Source organism: Homarus americanus, unplaced genomic scaffold (assembly GCF_018991925.1).
Source record: "Homarus americanus isolate GMGI-L3 unplaced genomic scaffold, GMGI_Hamer_2.0 scaffold25860, whole genome shotgun sequence".
Lineage (NCBI taxonomy): Eukaryota > Metazoa > Arthropoda > Malacostraca > Decapoda > Nephropidae > Homarus > Homarus americanus.
Genome location: NW_024724693.1, coordinates 987119 through 1006928, shown reverse-complemented (window position 1 = coordinate 1006928; position 19810 = coordinate 987119). Strand labels below are relative to the sequence as shown.

Genomic DNA, 19810 nt, shown 5'->3' with positions numbered 1-19810 from the left:
CTGGGCATGCACCGGCTTCTGAATGTACCTGAACCTGCTCCAGTGTTGGTCAAGTCTGGTCTTGAAAAAGTTCACACTCGGTGCCGTCACAACACTTTCTGGTAGTTTGTTTCAAGAGTTCACAACTCTCACTCCGAAAAATTTGCCCTTACGGATTTCTGGACCTGCGGCTTCTTCAGCCTTGAGCTGTGACCCCTTGTGGGGCGAGCGTCCGCCAGCTCCAAGTAAGGACACTCAACTGAGTAGTGCCCCTTGAGATACTTATACACCTCAATTAGGTCACCCCTTGCCCGTCTGAAGTATAAGCTAGACAAGTTCAGGCGCTCCAATCTCTCAGGGTAGCTAAGGTGCCCAAGTGCAGGCACCAGTCTGGTGGCCCTCCTTTGAACATTTTCAACCAACTGACAGTACGTATCTCGGGGTGACAGTACACCAGATGGGGAAGCACTTCACTCTTGAAGATTGTTACGAGGTACGGCTTCAGCCTGATATATATATATATATATATATATACTGTATATACATATATATGCTGATAACCACAAGGAAAGAAGAAAACAGTACTTGCCAACAGTGAGTAACAGAGACGTGACCGATCGCCGAAGCGGCTAACGAGCCGATTAATTGGTGAAGAGGATAAAAGAAAAAGTGACGCAGCCTGCCTTGCTGGCCTCTCACAACAGCTCATGTAAGATGAATCTTTAGTTTCGAACTCAAGCAAGATGTGAAATAAGACAGGATAATTCATTCACAGAGAGAATGAATGAGACCACAACTGGGTGAAGAGGTCCATGAGTTTGAATGTGGAGGAGAGTCAGGGATAAGAGAAGAGGTTGTGAGGAATAACTTCAGATTTAAACACCTGACAAGACCTGGCAGCAGGAAGAGCTAACCTAAACAAGCACAGAAAATGGCTGTAAAGTGGTGAGAATGAGGAGGACTCTGACCTGACTGGCACCAACCTCCTTGTTTCTCTCTAGAATATATAACCATTCCCACTGAAGCTGCTTCATGTCAACAGAAGCTGACCACCTCTCCTCCCTTCCTGTCATCTCTCTTACTACACCATTAAATAAATACTAAATACAGTACAGGAATTATTTAATGGGGATTAGCTCACCTGGGGTCAGAAAAAATTGCACCATAAAAGAAAAGTAAAATAAAACAAATCAAGAGCGAGAAACAATAAAATTATGTGTTGTGTTGTCAAAGAAACTGAACCACTTAAGGAGGTACAGTATACATGTACAGTACTGTGATAGTGTGTACAGTACAGATTACTGGGTTAATACTATAAATATATACCACACATAATTGTTTTTTTTTTAATTAAAATAAAATTCCAAAATATAGTGCTACAAAGAATGGCTATATTGGGTTAACAAACATTTACAAAACTTTAAGTACAGAAATTATGTACAAAATTCTTAAATACATCATTCTACAGCATTTTAAAATATCTTCAATATTTTCCCCGGATTCCCTAGTCTGGAAATTTTTCACTTTTAATCGATTTTCTCTTCGGCTTCAGTTACCCTCTTCCCTCGAGCCATCTTCACTGCCCCTAGAACCATCAGTCTCAGCCAGTGGAGTTGAGGTAGGAGCACCATAAGGGAACCCACATTACAGTGCACAGGGATCTTCCATATCACATCCATAATACCAATGTTATACTGAGCCCCATAAGCCAGGTACATGTAGGGAAACGCTAGAACTCGACACGTTGCAAAGGATACGATCATAGCTATCCCATTGAGTGTGTACCACCTGTAATGGAAGAAGACAGTCAAGACAAGACAATACAAACATAATGGTAAACACATAAATGTTCAGTATGTATTCATCTGTTATTGGAGAACATCTGTAAGTTTGATCATAACTCACACTGGTTTACTATACTACATGTGTAAATAAAAGTAACAACATGTCAACTCTCTTCCTTTATATCTTGAGTATTTCTTTCACTTTCACGCGGTACTGACCACGGTCGTACGTTAAATCAGATGATTCATATTACACTCAATAGCCCATAAAACATGTAGCTGTAACTTCTTTATTGAGTCCCTCAGATGAGACGTCCATTTTCTCACCGCTTCAGTATGCTTGAGTCTTCCATTTTCTCTCATGTGCCTCAGAGACTGATACAATATTTCTTAATACCTCATATTGTGTTCAGAGGTTTACAATTGAGAGAGACCACACATATTTTACATGAAGTTAGATATATCTGGTTACAGATGAAACATTCAAGATCCCTTGTGGGTGATGTTAAAAGCTTCAACTGTATTGACTATTAGTAAAATTTTCAAATAATTTAGTGTAGAGTCTGCCAAGTGGCAGACACACAACAACCACACCCTAAATTAACGAGCTGCATGACCCAGTGTTTAAGATGTAGAAGCTGTCACCAACACAACAACCACACCCTAAATTAACGAGCTGCATGACCCAGTGTTTAAGATGTAGAAGCTGTCACCAACACAACAACCACACCCTAAATTAACGAGCTGCATGACCCAGTGTTTAAGATGTAGAAGCTGTCACCAACACAACAACCACACCCTAAATTAACAGAGCTGCATGACCCAGTGTTTAAGGTGTAGAAGCTGTCGCCAACACAACAACCACACCCTAAGTTAACGAGCTGCATGACCCATGTTTAAGGTGTAGAAGCTGTCGCCAACACAACAACCACACCCTAAATTAACGAGCTGCATGACCCAGTGTTTAAGGTGTAGAAGCTGTCACCAACACAACAACCACACCCTGTTAACGAGCTGCATGACCCAGTGTTTAAGGTGTAGAAGCTGTCACCAACACAACAACCACCCTAAGTTAACGAGCTGCATGACCCAGTGTTTAAGGTGTAGAAGCTGTCACCAACACAACAACCACACCTAAGTTAACGAGCTGCATGACCCAGTGTTTAAGGTGTAGAAGCTGTCACCAACACAACAACCACACCCTAAGTTAACGAGCTGCATGACCCAGTGTTTAAGGTGTAGAAGCTGTCGCCAACACAACAACCACACCATTAATTAACGAGCTGCATGACCCAGTGTTTAAGGTGTAGAAGCTGTCACCAACACAACAACCACACCCTAAGTTAACGAGCTGCATGACCCAGTGTTTAAGGTGTAGAAGCTGTCGCCAACACAACAACCACACCCTAAGTTAACGAGCTGCATGACCCAGTGTTTAAGGTGTAGAAGCTGTCGCCAACGCAACAACCACACCCTAAGTTAACGAGCTGCATGACCCAGTGTCAAAGAATAGTCCGAGAAGACAGGACAACTCGCCAACTGCACTGGCTAACCATTACCCCGGAATACGATCCACAAATTGATTAACATCCAGGTTCCCAATTACTGCTGGGTAGACAGAGGCAAATGGCATAAAGAAACTTGCCTATACGGTATACAGTGTAATTGTTCCCCAGGCCCCAATGTGGGTCAGTGACCTGTGCTCGGGTGAGCTAATCCCCATTAAAAAAAATAATAAATAAATAAAAAAATAAAACACACACACAGAACAGTCTACCAGCACAAGTCGTGGTGTGAATAATATCAAACAAAACTACAGGTATTAAGCTATTTCTCCTCTGCCATCACCAGTGTTCATAACAAAATAATGTACCGAACAGGGACAGAAAGTCACCGTACCCACCTTGAATCTTTCAGACCAGTTCGGCTGAGAATGATGCGCAGGTTGGTGAAAGGACCACTCAGCTCCACACAGTAAAAACATCCTACAAAGAAGTCACCAACACCTCTTCTGTACACCAAGACCTGAAACAAAACAACAATGCTTATGTATGACTAACACTATTATTTCTGTAACTCTGTATGGGACAGTATCCACAAGAGAGTGAACTGTGTAAGGTCTGCCTCATCTACATACAGTACAGTGCAGTACAGTACAGTACAGTACAGTACACATAAACTTGAACTTTATTCAAATAAAACTATAGTAACTGACCTGAGTTTTATTTTAAGCTACATAAGTGCTTTATGTCTGGTACAAAACAAAGAAATAATAAAAGACTTCATTTAAAAGTAAATTTCATCTTTGACTTCAACTTTTTATAATAAATATTTAGAATTTGCTAACATCCTCTCTTATGTGCTAATGCCTTGAAATCACCTGCATTTTCTTTTCCCAGATATTTAACATTATTTTAGCAATAACAAATCTGCTTACCAATTGTGAGCATAATTTAGTTTGAATAAATGGACAACTACACAAACATTTTCTATGAACCAATCAGCTATTTTTATAGAAGAAGGGCGTGGCTTATAGACCGGGTTAGCATGGAAATACTATAGACTACTTACTAGGAGATACACAGATACCGGGCTACTTACTGGGAACAAAAACGTTGCCACAACAACATGGTGTAATACCAGTAGCGTCCTCCTCTTCAGGTAGCTCGACAGACGCGTCACAAAACGTTCTGGAACTTTGGGTAGACTAGACAAGTGAACCTGTACATGAGGAGAAATAAAGTGACACTTATGAGGCGTGGAATACAGTAAAGGTACAGAATGATCCGACGTTATTTATACAGTCCTGTACTAATAGTTCATGTAAAACTAAACGCTAGTGTACCTAATTCTGTAATGTCTGACAACTGATGACTAACTAGAGGGTAGAGATGTTAACTATATATATTTATGAAGTTCATACTGTACTGAAAGTTAGCCTCTCTATAAGTGTTCATCTGAAGCTTTGCCCGTAAGCTTATAACCAGCCTGAAGTTTAACCACCCTGAAATTATATGAGGGGGGGGGCTAATCTTCAGGTGATCCATAAAGGATAAAATTGTGAATGGTCTCGCTTGTGGCCTCGACAACATCGCAGAAACTTAATTTTCCCAACAGACTGAAGTATATATTCTCAGTAAGATCTCTCCTGTCTGTTTCTTTACACGTTGTGAGCTAAATTTGATAGTACAGTAATAACAATAATATTTAATCAGTAAAATATATAATTCAGCCAGAGTGTTGGTGGTACAGTGGTAACACTCGTATCCCTCACCAATATGTCATGGGTTCGAGCCTCGGCCAGGACACACGTGAGCGAGTGTTGTCCAGTGTGACCCTCGCTACCAAACATCACTGCAGGTCTCCCGGTCTCCTCCTGTACTAACACTGGATATACCAACCGCCCGAATGGCTAGTATGAAGATAACTGGTGAAAATTATTACAAAAAAGTGTACAGTACTATAGATAATACAGGTACAGGTACTGTACTACTATATAAGGTGGGAGTAGTGTATTGTATACAGTTTCCTTGGGCCTAAACAGTGCAGGTATACAACAATGGTAAACAGTAAGACAAAACTGTCAGATGTTTATTTACAGGAAGATCCTTTGTTTAGGCTTAGGCTTGGTGTCTTAATAGGACAGTATGTCTAGAGAGTAATAGTGAAAGTTTTTTATAAATATAACGAGCATTACAGCGCACTTTGACTATCCGTGGCTGACAGATCACTTCAACAGTATAAAATAAACACAATACATACTGTACTGTAATGTGTTTCCTTTATTTTGTTAGCATACAGCAATATAATCAGCACAGTCTATACAAGTTGAACTGTATACCTACATTTACTCCTTGCATGTGTTCTCTGGCAGACTAGATGGGGAATTATTGCCAGTATATGAAGAGCTAATGGGGCCAGGGAGCTGCCGTGAGTGTAACTGCATACGAGGCGAATCATCTCTCAGATCATTTCTTTAGTGGCCGCACACTTGGGTGCTTCAAAGAGGTTACCTGGAGACCACCTGACAGCTTGTATTAGTCCCTATCTCATAGACAGTTGCACTTATATAAATATAGGTTAATACATTTATGTTGTACAATGATATCACCCCCCATAATTTTCCAAGAACTGTGAGGTGCATGTTCAAATCACATGATGGGTATTTTCCCCTAGCAAGTAGCGTCTTACGAATGATTAGGTCAGCCATAAGAAGCCGGCAGTCTCACTCAGTTATCACCCGACACTCACAGAGCATAGACGGCCGGTGGAAAGTTGTTCGGACACACTTCCCAGCCTCCCTTGGTCCCTGTTCACCTACCAGCAAAGTACAGTAGGTACCTGCTGTAAATCGAAAGTTGCGAATTCGTATTCAGGGAAAGTTGTTGGAGCTTCCAATAACTTGCTTAGACATAAAACATTGACTCTTCAGGCTTCTACGCCTTTAACTCATGAGACATAAAGGCAAGCATGAACTTAGCAGACTTCCCTGTTGGGCGCTGTAAATGCCTCTGCGCTTCACCTTACACAAAGATGTAGGGGAGTGCCAAAAAAAAAAGAAAAAAAAAAAAAAACCATAGACGTGGCCTCACAAGCTTCCCAGATAAACCTGCCATCTACTCTATATCCCTCACAGCTTCAGTGATTTTATGGTGTGCTCCTTGTTGAAGTGAACATATTTTATTATATTATAAATAAATAGAGAAAAGACCTTTTGGGTTTGACCCATAGACTAGACAGCTCCAAGGCTGTTATAAAACAGTTCCTCAAACTAGTCATATACCTCATTAAGCCTACAGGTGCCATTGTCATTAGTGTAATGTTAATTTTATCTGGAGATGATTCACATCCAACAATATTACATGGACCTGATGCTACACAACTTACCTGATACATAGCAACAGTATCATACACAAAGTAGCTGCCAGCAACCCAGGCATACCAAGCAGCTAGAGGGTGGACGGCCCACATTACATCATGGCGACAAGAAGCCACCACAATAATCCCACACACAGAGGATGTCACAGCCTGTTGGGAAAAATATAATATTATTAATGCTATAATGGAATGAGTATAAATTAATGTAAATTTTGATAATGAAACTGGAAAGGTAAGTTACTTTGTTCAGTACTGTATTGTACATGCTACTGTAAACAGCACCAACAATATCTAGCTATATGGCCAAATAATTGTTAACCTGTATGAAGATGTTACTGAATAAATACTAAGACAACCACATTCATCAGTGTATCCTCTCTCTCTTACGGTAATGTTGGGATAACAAAGAAAAAGATAAATGTACAAAGGAAATATAAAGAATAACTTGACTCAAATGTGCAAAACCTTATGTTGTGTAATGCATGACGTATTACAGTGTGTATTTTGAGACTATTTCTTAAGATGGACTGTGAAACACCTCTGTGCTGTACTATATGTCAAGACACCCTCAAACATTAAAAACACAGAAATACAGTATTGTACATATTAAGAAGGTTAAGCATACAGTATATTAGACTACGTACTATCAATAATATATCTGCTCAGCTATTCTTTACAAATACTGTACTTCAAGATCATAATTCTAAGATCAGTGAACACATGCTGATAAGATTCACTTGTGTTCACATTGACAGCTTTAACCAGATACAGTACAGTAAACCCCCGCTTTGAGCGGTTTCACTTTACGCGTTTCCACGTTTACCCGGTACCCTGCCGAAACCGGAATGCTCACTTTCCGCGGTGTGTGTACCCTTTTACACGGAGAGTGGCGCGAGCAGGGTGCGCACAAGGTAGCCCAGTCATCAAAACATTACCGAGTTCTTCACCCACCACCCACCACAGCTGGCCCAAGTCAGTGATAGTGATAATGATAGTGAGGATATGGACTTATATGGACTTTGAGGGGTTTGACAAAGAGGCCCTGCAAGCCTCTGTGGTGGATAGTGATACAAGTGATACAGGTGAGGGCCAATAATCTGCCCTCTGCCTCGGAACCAACCCCCCATCCCCGTGTGCCCAACCATCTTTTCTACTAATGTAAGTGTTAAAAAGCCTAATATTATTGATATTTCTCTTAATTATTAATTGTGTGTGCATACCATCATAAAATTAAGAAGTTATTTTTACTACAACGTAGGTATTGTGTCTGAAAAAGTGGAGTTTGGAGGTCGGCCCGGTCTCTATTTCAATTAATCCCATATGTTATGTTGTTCACTTTACGCGTTTCTCACTTTACGCGGGCCGCCGTGGGTTCAATTGACCGCTTAAAGTGAGGGTTCACTGTACAATAGAGGAGGTCAGGTGTACAGTCATGGAAGAAAGAGCAGTCAGTCCTCTCTCCCATCCATGATCCCTGAGACTCAAGAACCCGTTAATCCGAGACATCACACATCGTTGGGCCCAGAGATGGTGCGTTGTGTCATGTCTCGGAGTCACAGGTAAGACATTTAAATGGTGTAAAGGCATAAATACAACAATGTTCTCAGCCTTCTTTTGAAACTCTTGTACACATAACAAAATCAAAGTTGAATTAAATCAATTTATTTTTATCAAAATAAAAAAGTAATTGTATACCTGAATGCCAGACACAAGAGCCTCACATATATTCATTATGTGGTGGTGAGACATCTTCCAGTCTCTGGCTCTAAAATAGTGTGTTAGAAGACTGTTACTGAGACGAAACAGAGCCATCCAACCCAAGCCAGTCACCCCAGACAGGAGGACACCTTTAACTACTGAATGCATTTTCTATATTGTCACCACAAAACTGAAAATATCTGTAAAAAAAAAAAACAATAATAATAATAATTTAAAGAAAGTCAAATGAAGTAAATTCACTCTAATGTACTATGAAGAAATACAGTAGAATGAAATTATATATCCATACTGTAACTTAAATTAAGAATAGGTACAAAATTAATAGATCAGAATATTATGGCAGACCGTACATAAAGTCTGTCAAAAGAAATTAATATGTGTAATGAGAAGTATAATTTCCATTCCTAAAAAAAATGGACAGTAACTGATATAAATACAAAGTATAAACATACAAAAATAAAATTATGTATGAGGGAAAAAATTGTGAAGGAAATTATGAAACTCACATTACTCATCGACCGTCCGGGCCATTGTGTCCAGGCAGTCAATGTGCTGAATTAATGCCATAGCTACACCTTGTACTGCTGAATTAATGCCATAGCTACACCTTGTACTGCTGAATTAATGCCATAGCTACACCTTGTACTGCTGAATTAATGCCATAGCTACACCTTGTACTGCTGAATTAATGCCATAGCCACACCTTGCACTGCTGAATTAATGCCATAGCTACACCTTGTACTGCTGAATTAATGCCATAGCCACACCTTGTACTGCTGAATTAATGCCATAGCCACACCTTGTACTGTCCTGGTGACCAAGTGAATGTTATTGTTGACTCATTTCCTCGCCCACTTTTTTTTTACGGGGAAAAGCTCACCCGGGCCTGGGGGGGGGAGGGGGGTCGATAAATTATAAATATAAAAGATAATTATTATATTCATCTACGCCACAAAAATACCGGAAAACCAGCTTTTTGATGTGAGACAGATTGTAGGAGTATGGAAACACAGAAGAAGAGAGAGCATTCCACTGTTTGGCTGTGTGAGGAAAGAAGGATGTACACTTCAGCTTTTCTATTTGATCTGGCAGCTGACCCCATGCCCAGTGAAGCTTTAAGTCTGATTCAAGGCCCACCAAAGCTTTAAGTCTGGGGTCAGAATTGTGCTAGAAAATTGACAAGATTCAAACACGTGGAGGCCATGAAGACGACGTTCATCACCTGCCGCTCACAATTAATCACATGTTACATCAGGCATTGAGTTACAGGGTGAAGTAACAGACACTAAACATGATGTCTCCAGCCCGTTGCTGCTAAATTCAGACAAAATGAAAGAAAATGGTGAGAAATTTGAGGTAAAAGTAGGAGTCCATCAGGGGCTTGTCTTGAGCCCCTTTCTGTTTAGCATGTTGCTGGAGGCAATATCATGGGGTTTTAGGGCTGGTCTACCTAGGGAGATGTTGAGTGCTGATGACTTAGTGCTGATAGCAGATGGTATAGAAGAGGAACGGAAGGATGACATAGAGGCAAAGGGTGTGAAAACAATTTGTGGCAAAAACAACTCAATAATGAGGAAGGTGGGTACATAAGAGGTGTAGTGTAGATGGTGAACTGCAGTGTTGTGTATGTGGAGGTAACCATGTGCAGGGTGGAGTAACTTAACATGGGGATATTTGTGTTGATGAGGTGTGTTACCTGGGTCATGTGATGAAGACTAGGCAGAAGCTTGCTCAGTGGCTGGTGAACAGAAGTAAACTCAAAAGAAAAAAGTTATATTATATTTAAATACAATTAACAATTAAAGCAATAAAATATGCTAAGTTAGGTTAGGTTAGGTCAAGATAGGTTAGGGTCAAAGTTCACTAATGCACCAGTCTTTGTTTGGATATTAAAAATATGTTTCTCCGATGTTATTTGATGAGTTTTGAACGAATTTGATATTCATTTCAGCCGGAAATTAATAGTTTTTGAGATACCACCCCCCCCACCCCCCACCCATCAATCTTAACAAAAATGTATCTATTTTTTCTCGAGTAAATCACATAAATAAAAAGCCAACAAACCAACCAAACCAAACCAAACCTGACCTGACCTGACCTGACCTGACCTGACCTGACCTAACCTAACACTATTTTTCTGATGAAACTCTGCAATTGAGGTAAAATAATCTCTATCACAATGTCGGCACAGCTCTTTCCACCTGTTCAGCCATATCCTTAATTTCTGGCGGAAATATCATATAAGAAAAAGGTCTTAGAATTGTCTAAACATTACGAAAAACATATTAATAACAGTTAAAGAAATGCCGGTGCAAGATCGAAAATTCACCTCCATTAAGTTAGGTTAGGTTCTGTTATTTTTTCTGACTTCTTTTCCTGGATTCGAAGGAAGCTTAGGGAGCAGCTGCCTTTATTAACGATGAATAGACATTAGCTCCAAGTGAAGGAATGATGTATGTGGCTTGTGTGAGAAGTGTTATGTTGTATGGCAATGAACCACGGGCAGTTAAAGAGGATAACATACAGAGACTTTAGTGAAATACAGACGATGTGAGCATAAACCTCAAGACGGGTCCGACTAATTACCCAAATGTAGCCGGAATAAAGTCAAATAATAGTCCTAAATTAATAAATCGGACTGCCAATCACTTCTCGACTAGTATTTGGTGTCACAGTCACAAAAAATTGGTAAACTTAATTTAATCTGAGTTAATAAATCAAGTGCATGTACCTAACCTAACCTAACCTAACCTAACCTAACCTAACCTAACCTAACCTAACCTAACCTAACCTAATCTAATCTAATCTAATCTAATCTAATCTAATCTAATCTAATCTAATCTAATCTAATCTAATCTAGATTAAATTAAGTTTACCAATTTTTTTACTTTATGACACCAAATAATAATCGAGAAGTGATTCACAGCCCGAATTTACTCTCACGACCATCATTTGACTTCATTGCGGCTACATTTGGGTAATTCTCGCCCGTCGGTACATGCACGCGATCTATTAACTCAGATTAAATTAAGTTTACCAATAGTTTTTTACTTTCTGACACCAAATACTAGTCGAGAAGTGATTGGCAGTCCGATTTATTCATCAAGGACCATTATTTGACTTCATTCCGGCTACATTTGGGTAATTAATCAGACCGCCCCTAGACCATTATCCTTCACCAATTGTACAAACTTATTATATCTCATTAAATCAATTATACACAAACCTAATTATTCGTAAATTAGCATACAGACTATCTCGTACAGGTAATGAGTTTTAAGTTAATGACAATACACCATAGTAATATTACCTCACATCCCAGAATAACACCTGAAAATAAAATGTTAATTACCATGAACAAAAACTTTCCAAACTTTTATGTTAATCAACCAACCTTGACTTCTAGGATCTGTCCTTACTTAACCAGACTTTCAGTTAACTTTAGCGCATTTTGGACACTCTTAATAAAAATAAAATGTAAATTGTGGTAACGTGTTTAGGATATAATTAGGAACATTAAACCTCTATACAGGTAACCATTAGCTTCTTTCTATGTGAGGTAAAGCACATCTACAATGCCTTACCCACAACCTATATAAAACCTTTTACCTACATGAAGACAAATTTACGCAACTTATTATTAAAATAGAACTAAATGTTACTTTTACTTTTATCTTGTTCACCAGTGATGGGCTCGTCACGTGATGAGTCTGTTGGTAGTACTGACGGTGTTGTGTACTGGAGGCGTGAGTCCAGTTGCTCTTCTTTAATATTATATACCGTAAGTACTAATTGACTTGTGTATGGATGATAAATATTATTGTTGACTAAGACCCAAAGTTGGCATTATTGTTCAGGCTTTGTGTGTCTCTTTAACCCTTTAGGGAAAAATACCCCATAGGGATTTTATTCTGACTAACGCCAGACCATTGTGTTCAGCTGAGGGGAGCCCCTGCCTGCTACAGGGTCAACAATAGTTTAATGGGTTAGTTCTGCCTCATGTCTCATACCTCCTGCTATATTATTTTATTGGTAATGGGTGAGGAGACGGCTAACACCAAAGTTATGCTATTTCTTTCATATTTTCGACAGATGTTTAGAAGATAGTTAGTAATAAAAACTGTATGCCAATGCACAGAACCTAATAGAACCTGACCTAATGTGTCTAGACCTAAGGGGATGGCTAACATCAGCAGCAGTTGTTGTTCAATTCGTTTTTTTCTTCACAAATGTTGTTTGGATGAGAGTATAATTTCAACAATATGACACACCTGCTTATTCAGCAGAAGGAACTTACCCTAATATTGAGGTGGATAGAGCGCTGCGGATACACCCCATTTCGTCACCAATATCAAATCCGTTTCTTGACCGCTAAGTCACTAGTATTATTGACAAATTGTAATTTATTATTTTACACGAATATAAATTATACATGTATGCAGACAACTGGAGAAGTATTGTGCTATTATTATACATGATATTAATTATTTGATAAAAATTATTCAAACATTGGTAAATAAACCAAATACAGAACAAATGAAGAATTATTGTGTTATTATTATACACGAATATTAACTATTGAAAAGATAAAGTAAAAAAAAGTAAAAGTAATAAAGAAAACGATTAAAACTTTGGTAAAAGTAAATAAACAAAATACAGAACAAATGGAAGTGATTTGGCACCAGGACATAAACCACCGGGTAGTGAGGAGTATTAACAATGTTTTATATTTTCGTCTTTAATAATTTGTCTTAATATTGTTCATTATTTTATATCCCAAGAACCAGTTATTTTCGTTTTTATAATGATGGGAATGAACGGGGTGACGAAGGGGGTAAAGCAGTGGTTACGAAACGAGTTAAAAATAGTTGTGACGAAGCTGGTTATTGACGATATGGGCAGACCCCAGTGCAGCGATGGCCTCCGGGAAGTGGTAATTTCCCTCTTCTTTCGTGCCCTGCCTACTACAGGTGATACATAATCGTAGATAGAGGGAAAAATTACGGGAAAAATTTGTCAAATCGTTTTTATTACACAATATCATTCAAACAACATCTGTGGAAAAATTTAATGACTGCTTCTGGTGTTGGTCGCCCCCTTCAATACTGCATTAGAATAGGGTAAACACTGGCATACAATTTAGGACATTATATTTCTTTCAGACAACACAGGTTTCTTAGGGATTTTATCTTTACAATAGGTAGTTTGTTTTCTATGACACTTCACTCACAAATGACTTAAATATGCCAGTGTTGATCGACGGGCTCTGCATGGAGGTTAACATCGTAGAAGAAAATTGGCTTAGAATTGTCTACTAAACTATTGATTGTAAAGATAAGATTGCCAAGATTCCTGTGGTTCCAAGAGTAAAAATTTCCCAATTTAGGATCATAAGCCAGTGTGTGTTGAGTAACGGCCCTAAATATACTTTGTGGTGACCTGCCAGTTTATTACTGTATTATCAGCAAACTTAAGGCAAAGGTTAGAATATAGAAAGTCCTATGCAAGTTAGAAGGAATCTGAGGATGTCTTATTGGTAGAAAGTTCAGTAAAGGTGAAGCAGGTGGTTAGCAGTAGACAAATTTATGGAATTTGACCACAATTCTGGGATATAATATTTGAATGATACTAAACACAAAAATGGTAACAATAATGCACAAAACCTAACTTCACCTCACCTCCCTAACTGCCTCCTCGACCCTCTGAACACATAAAGAACTTACCTTAAGATTGTGATGGATAAAGTGGAGTGATGGCCTTGAGGAAATGGTGTCATGTGTCTCCTTGATGGAAAAGTCTCTTGAAGTGACCCATTTGATCGATAAATATATACCCAAGACCAAACCCAGTGCCTCTAGGAGTACAAGGGGATCCCTACACATGAACCACGCGGCGGTTGACAAAGTTGAGAAGAAAACCCAGAAATTCAAGACGTGGGTTGGGTCAAACGATGAGCAGGACAGGAGGATGTATGCAAGACCAGAAACCAAGCAAAGATAGAGTGTAGAAGGGCAGAAAAAGAGTTCCAGAGGCTGGTTGCAGGGAGGTCAAGTCAAACCCAAAGCGTTTTACCGCTATGCAAAGTCAAACTTAAAAACGCGAGTAGGAGTATCAGACCTGAGGCTTGAAGATGATAGTTACGCAGATTCTGACCAGGATAAAGCTGAGGCATTGAGCAGTTTCATTTCCTCGGTGTTCACAAGAGAGGATGCGAGCAATCTTCGTGTGTTTGAGGACACGGTTCGACACAGCACTGACCCACATTGTGTTCACGGAAGAGGGTATTAGAAATAAACTGTCAAAGCTAAAGGTTCATAAGAGTCCCGGCCCTGACGTGGTGAATCCTAGAGTGCTAAGAGAGTTGAGCAACGAGCTTGCCGAGCCCCTGAAGATCCTGTTTTGTGAATGCCTGGACGAACAAAAGGTCCCCAGTGAATGGAAAGTGGCTTATGTGAGTCTTATCTTCAAGAAGGGCGATCGTCACTCCACGAACAACTATAGACCGGTGAGCCTGACCAGCATAATATATAAAGTACTTGAGAGTATTATCAGAGATGCCGCAATGGAACATCTACTACGAAACAACCTTGTAAAGGATTGCCAACACGGTTTTATGCCGGGGAGCTCCTGCTTAACACAATTGCTCAAGGTATTGGATATTTGGACCCATATTCTGGAAAGGAGTGGTAATATCGTCAATATTTACCTAGATTTTGCCAAGGCTTTCCACAGGGTACCCCACGAAAGGCTGAAAATCAAACTGAAAGGGTACAGAATTCGGGGAAATGTCCTAACGAGGATAGAAGACTTTCTACATGACCACAAGCAGTTTGTGGTGATTAATGGCACGAAATCATCATCTGTACCTGTCACAAGTAGGGTACCACAGGGCAGTGTATTGGGCCCACTGTTTGCCAATGACACCAAGTTATTTCAGGAAATCAAGAACCAAGCGGACTGTGAAAAGCTGCAGAAGGATCTCTGTGAGCTCCAAAAATGGTCGAAGAAATGGCTGCTGAGATTCAATGACACGAAGTGTAAGAGGATGCACCTGGGGCGTACCAATGGTAAGGAGGCGTATCATATGTCCCAACGGGATGAAGAAACTGCACTATTTGAGACTGTCAACATACACACCTAGGTCCTTCTCACATTCAATGAGCTGAAGTTCCGGGCCATTGCGAGAAGAAGGTAAATCAGGCAAATAAATTATTGGGTCTTATAAGAAGGTCGTTCAAATATCTAGACGGTCCGTCTCGCGTAATGATTTTCAAGAGTGAAGTGCTTCCCCATCTGGAGTACTGTCACCCTGTCTGGTCCCCAAGATATGCTAGGGACAGTCAGTTGGTTGAAAATGTTCAAAGGAGGGCCACTAAACTGGTGCCTGCACTTCGGCACCGCAGCTACCCTGAGAGATTGGAGCGCCTGAACTTACCTAGCTTATACTACAGGCGGGCAAGGGGCGACCTAATTGAGGTATATAAGCATCTCAAGGGGCACTACTCAGTCGAGTTTCCTTACTTGGAGCTGGCGGACGCTCGCCCCACAAGGGGTCACAGCTCAAGATTGAAGAGGCTGCAAGTCCAGAAGACTGTGAGGGCAAACTTTTTTGGAGTGAGAGTTGTGAACTCATGGAACAATCTACCAGAAAGTGTTGTGACGGCATGGAGTGTGAGCTCTTTCAAGACCAGACTTGACCAATACTGGAGCGGGTTCAGGTACATTCAGGAGCCGGTGCATGCCCAGTACTTGCCAACAGTGAGTAGCAGAGACGTGACCGATCGCTCAAGCGGCTAACGAGTTGATCAGTGGTGAAGAGGATAAAAGTTAAAGTAAGTAAAATGAAGAGTAATTCAGCTAAGTAGCCAACAAAGTGTTGATCATGGCTACCAAAACGTGGGATACATGGTCTGATATCTCGCCATATTCTCTGTGTGAGCACCAGTACCCGGGTCAACAAATGCTGGTGCCTGGAAGTTCTGTACCCATTCCTTAATAATGTTCAACAATGTTTCTCTGTCTCTCGTTTCAGCAGGCACGAAAAACAAATTTTTACTACCACGCTAAATCCCACCAACTGGCTACCCGCTGTCCGGAAACAATCCTTCCACGTTCATATTTTTCTCTTACCGAACTTGGCCTCATATGAAATACTGCCCTACTTCTCACTGTTGGAAGTTCAGAAAGTGACAGCCACTTCCTGACAAAAAGACCAATTAATTTTTTTTGTATTTCCACCTTATGGCAAACGTGGCCAATTGTTATATTGTTTGTGTCCATAACTTAAAATTACACAAAGTTGCTTCAAGAAAAGTGCTTTCACTGGTACAGTATTGTACTGTGCTGTACTGTACTGTACTGTACTGTACATGGTTTTCTAAGAGTAAAATAACTGATGCAGATTGAATGTGTTTGACTATGTCTCCTGTGGACGTTAGAGTATGAATGTTTCTTACTCTGAATAAATAATTTCTTTTCACTGTCAGTTCTCCTCTGCATTTTGTTAACACTTGCATGTCCTGCCAACTAGTCCATGTTGACAGATGAACTCTTGGAGATGCTCTTCATCCTCCACAAGGACAGATAACTTGATACAATAAACAGCAACCAGCACAGGATAACATAAATGTGGAGTGAAATTCAAGATGGCTTTCTTGTCTCCCCCTTCCCCTTGTGGAAGAACAGTAAGTACAGTACAGGAACATACAGTACACTTCACTTATAAACTCAAAAGAAATTGGAAATGTATCTAAACCCATAATATGGGATTCTCATCCTTTATACGTAAAATAGGTTAAAGAACCTATAATATCTTGTTTCTTCTTATAAATTTAAGGGGAAAATGGTGACAGAGTAGAGAGATGTAAGGGAGTGTTGAGTATGAGTGTGCGATGCAGTGAACAATAATAGTCAGCGTATGGACGTCTCCCATGATGATATATCAATACTGTACTGTATATGGCCAGGTACCTATAATGTATGGCGCTTATGTTATTACAGTATTTATTTTCCTTTACCAGGTTGTGTGTCCAGAAAGTGTCCCAACTCCTGCAGCTCTTGACAACAAAATCATAACAGAGGAAGAGTGTTGAGAAATGTGTCTTCCCCAGTTTCAAGTGCTGCCTATTCCTGTAGGTCACCTCTACAGTACAGAACTGCATTAATAACCAAGACCTTGTTCAAAGTACTGTACTGTAAAGTACTTCCTAGACGTGCTCACACAACAACAGTGCTAAAGTCAGTGGTGAAGATGAGTGGAGACTTGGTAACGTTATGTAGTTCATCTGTGAAGTATGTGGTGTGACCCAGTACTGTAGACTCATAGTTTTATGTTTTTGTAGATCAGAAAATAACACAAGTACTGTAGCAGGATGATGGATGCCCAACAGTTTTCCTGTTCATTTTGTAGCCAAATATTTACAAGAAACATTAGTTTAAAACTGCACATGTTCAGCCACACTGGTAAGAAACCTTATCAGTGTTCGGAGTGTGAAGAATCCTTTAGTCGGAAACAAAATTTAGATTATCACATGAGAGTTCATAGTGGAGAAACATTACATCAGTGCTCCGAGTGTTTTAAAAACTTTCTCTCTCGAAGTAAGTTATTAGGACATATGAAATTTCATACAAGCACCAGTGTTTATCACTGTTCAAAATGCAAGAAATATTTTGAACATAAAAGCAGCTTAATACGCCACACTAAAGTTCATTCCAAAAAAAAACATGTCCTGTGTTCAGAAAGGCATAAATCTTCTACCCAAGAAATGAGTATAGAAGGACACATGGGAGTTCACACTGGAGAAACACCATTCCACTGTCCTGACTGTCACAACAAATTTTCATGGAAAAGTGACTTGGTTAATCACGTGAAAGAACACACCGGTCAGAACTCACTTAAATGCTCAAGATGTTATAAAGAATACAAATGCAAGTGTCATCTAAAAGAACAAATAGATAGAGAACAAGTGAGCGAGAAGCCATCAGACGAGACAGGGACCGAACACGAGGTTTATATTCTTGGTGCTTCTTGGTTACATGGAGACAATCCTCCCATTTATAACCATCATTGTCTATGGCCCATTCACGCTTTATGTTCCTCCTGTTATCGTAAAGATGAATGTGTCCAGCCATCTCAGTTAGAGGTGGAATTATCCTACCAAAATATGGATAATGTGTGTGTGATGGTAGACTCTGCAGCAGACGTGATTGACTGCTCGGGTGGAGTACAAGAGAATGATTGTCCCCAAGACTGTAACAGCAGCTGTGACTCCATGGACCCATTAGGATGTGAGCTTATCGCCGAGTCTGCCGTGAAAGTAGAAAACCTGGACGAGAATTGTATTTATATTAAGGAAGAATTGTAAATCTTTGTCGATACAGTGTTGTGGTACTGTGTTTGAAATATTAACACATATATGATAATCAGTCTGATACTGTATTAATATTATAGTACAGTAATTTGGTCAAATATTAATACTGTAAAGTGTCATACATTAACAAGTGTATTAAACCTGTGAAGATAGTCAGGCAACCTCCACCTCATACCAAGCAACATCAGGAACATGCATGCAACATCAGGATCAAGTGATCACAGGAACATGCAGGCAACATCAGGATCAAGTGATCACAGGAACATGCAGGCAACATCAGATCACAGGAACATGCAGGCAACATCAGGATCAATTGATCACAGGAACATGCAGGCAACATCAGGATCAGGTGATCACAGGAACATGCAGCCAACAGAGAAAGTGTTAGGAAGGTACTACTGCCTGGGAAGATATTGGAAGCATAATGTGTTGTCTAATGGTAGACCCTGCTGACATATGGCATCACGAATATTGTGACCAAGTCCCAGGTTGCTTATCTGTCTTTCTGCCTCATTTACACACAATTGCAGGATCTTGTAGTGGATTTCTCCCCTACAAACGCTGTTTGTCGCTGAGTAGCCGACCCCGCGAATTCCCCAGTGTATGCCTCGTGGTCTGGGTCAACCAGCGCCGCCATACATGACGGAGGTCAACTACTAAGCCACGCCTATCCCCGCTATTTAAGACCTGACCTCGTGGTGATCTCTCTCTTTCTACCTACACCAACCAGCCAGCAACACCTCCGCCTGCCTGGCGGCCCTCGCTCCCGCCGGCGAACATGGCGACCCACAAGCTGGTCCTCCTGTGAGCATCTCACCAACCAGCTCTCTCTACATCACGCTTGTAACCATGCTGCTTTCCCAGCACCAAGCTGCATTGTACATCCAATACAACATGTATACAGAGAGCACATTGTGAGTTTCCTTTCTCCATCCCATCCTGAGTGAACACCAAATGATCCATTACCCCACAAATGGTGACCCCGGAGTGACACTCACAGGATGGAGGAGAAAGAACAAACTACCATACCCCACAATCTCAATTGTTTCTCTTACAATTGACAACACAACATGCTATACA

At 40.2% G+C, this 19810-nt stretch overlaps 2 protein-coding genes across 6 annotated transcripts; one reads left to right on the top strand and one right to left on the bottom strand.

Moving 5' to 3' along the window:
- Positions 1-1311: 1311 nt before the first annotated feature.
- LOC121864482 (TLC domain-containing protein 3A-like) lies at positions 1312-12112 on the bottom strand. 5 transcript variants are annotated; one of them, XM_042363512.1, is made up of 7 exons: positions 12029-12096; positions 9128-9246; positions 8337-8539; positions 6651-6791; positions 4365-4484; positions 3667-3788; positions 1312-1767 (listed from the first exon to the last, which is right to left on the bottom strand). In XM_042363512.1, exons 3-7 carry the CDS (start codon positions 8505-8507, stop codon positions 1506-1508), a joined length of 816 nt encoding a protein of 271 aa, XP_042219446.1. In that variant the 5' UTR covers positions 8508-8539; positions 9128-9246; positions 12029-12096; the 3' UTR covers positions 1312-1505. The 5 variants fall into 5 exon arrangements, with proteins under 5 accessions (XP_042219446.1, XP_042219445.1, XP_042219444.1 ...); XM_042363511.1 differs by having other exon boundaries at positions 9160-9246; XM_042363510.1 differs by lacking the exon at positions 9128-9246 and having other exon boundaries at positions 12029-12112.
- Positions 12054-19011, top strand: LOC121864481 (gastrula zinc finger protein XlCGF8.2DB-like). Its single transcript, XM_042363509.1, has 2 exons — positions 12054-12141; positions 17381-19011. Exon 2 carries the CDS (start codon positions 17732-17734, stop codon positions 18722-18724), a length of 993 nt encoding a protein of 330 aa, XP_042219443.1. The 5' UTR covers positions 12054-12141; positions 17381-17731; the 3' UTR covers positions 18725-19011.
- The last annotated feature ends 799 nt before the right edge of the window (positions 19012-19810 follow it).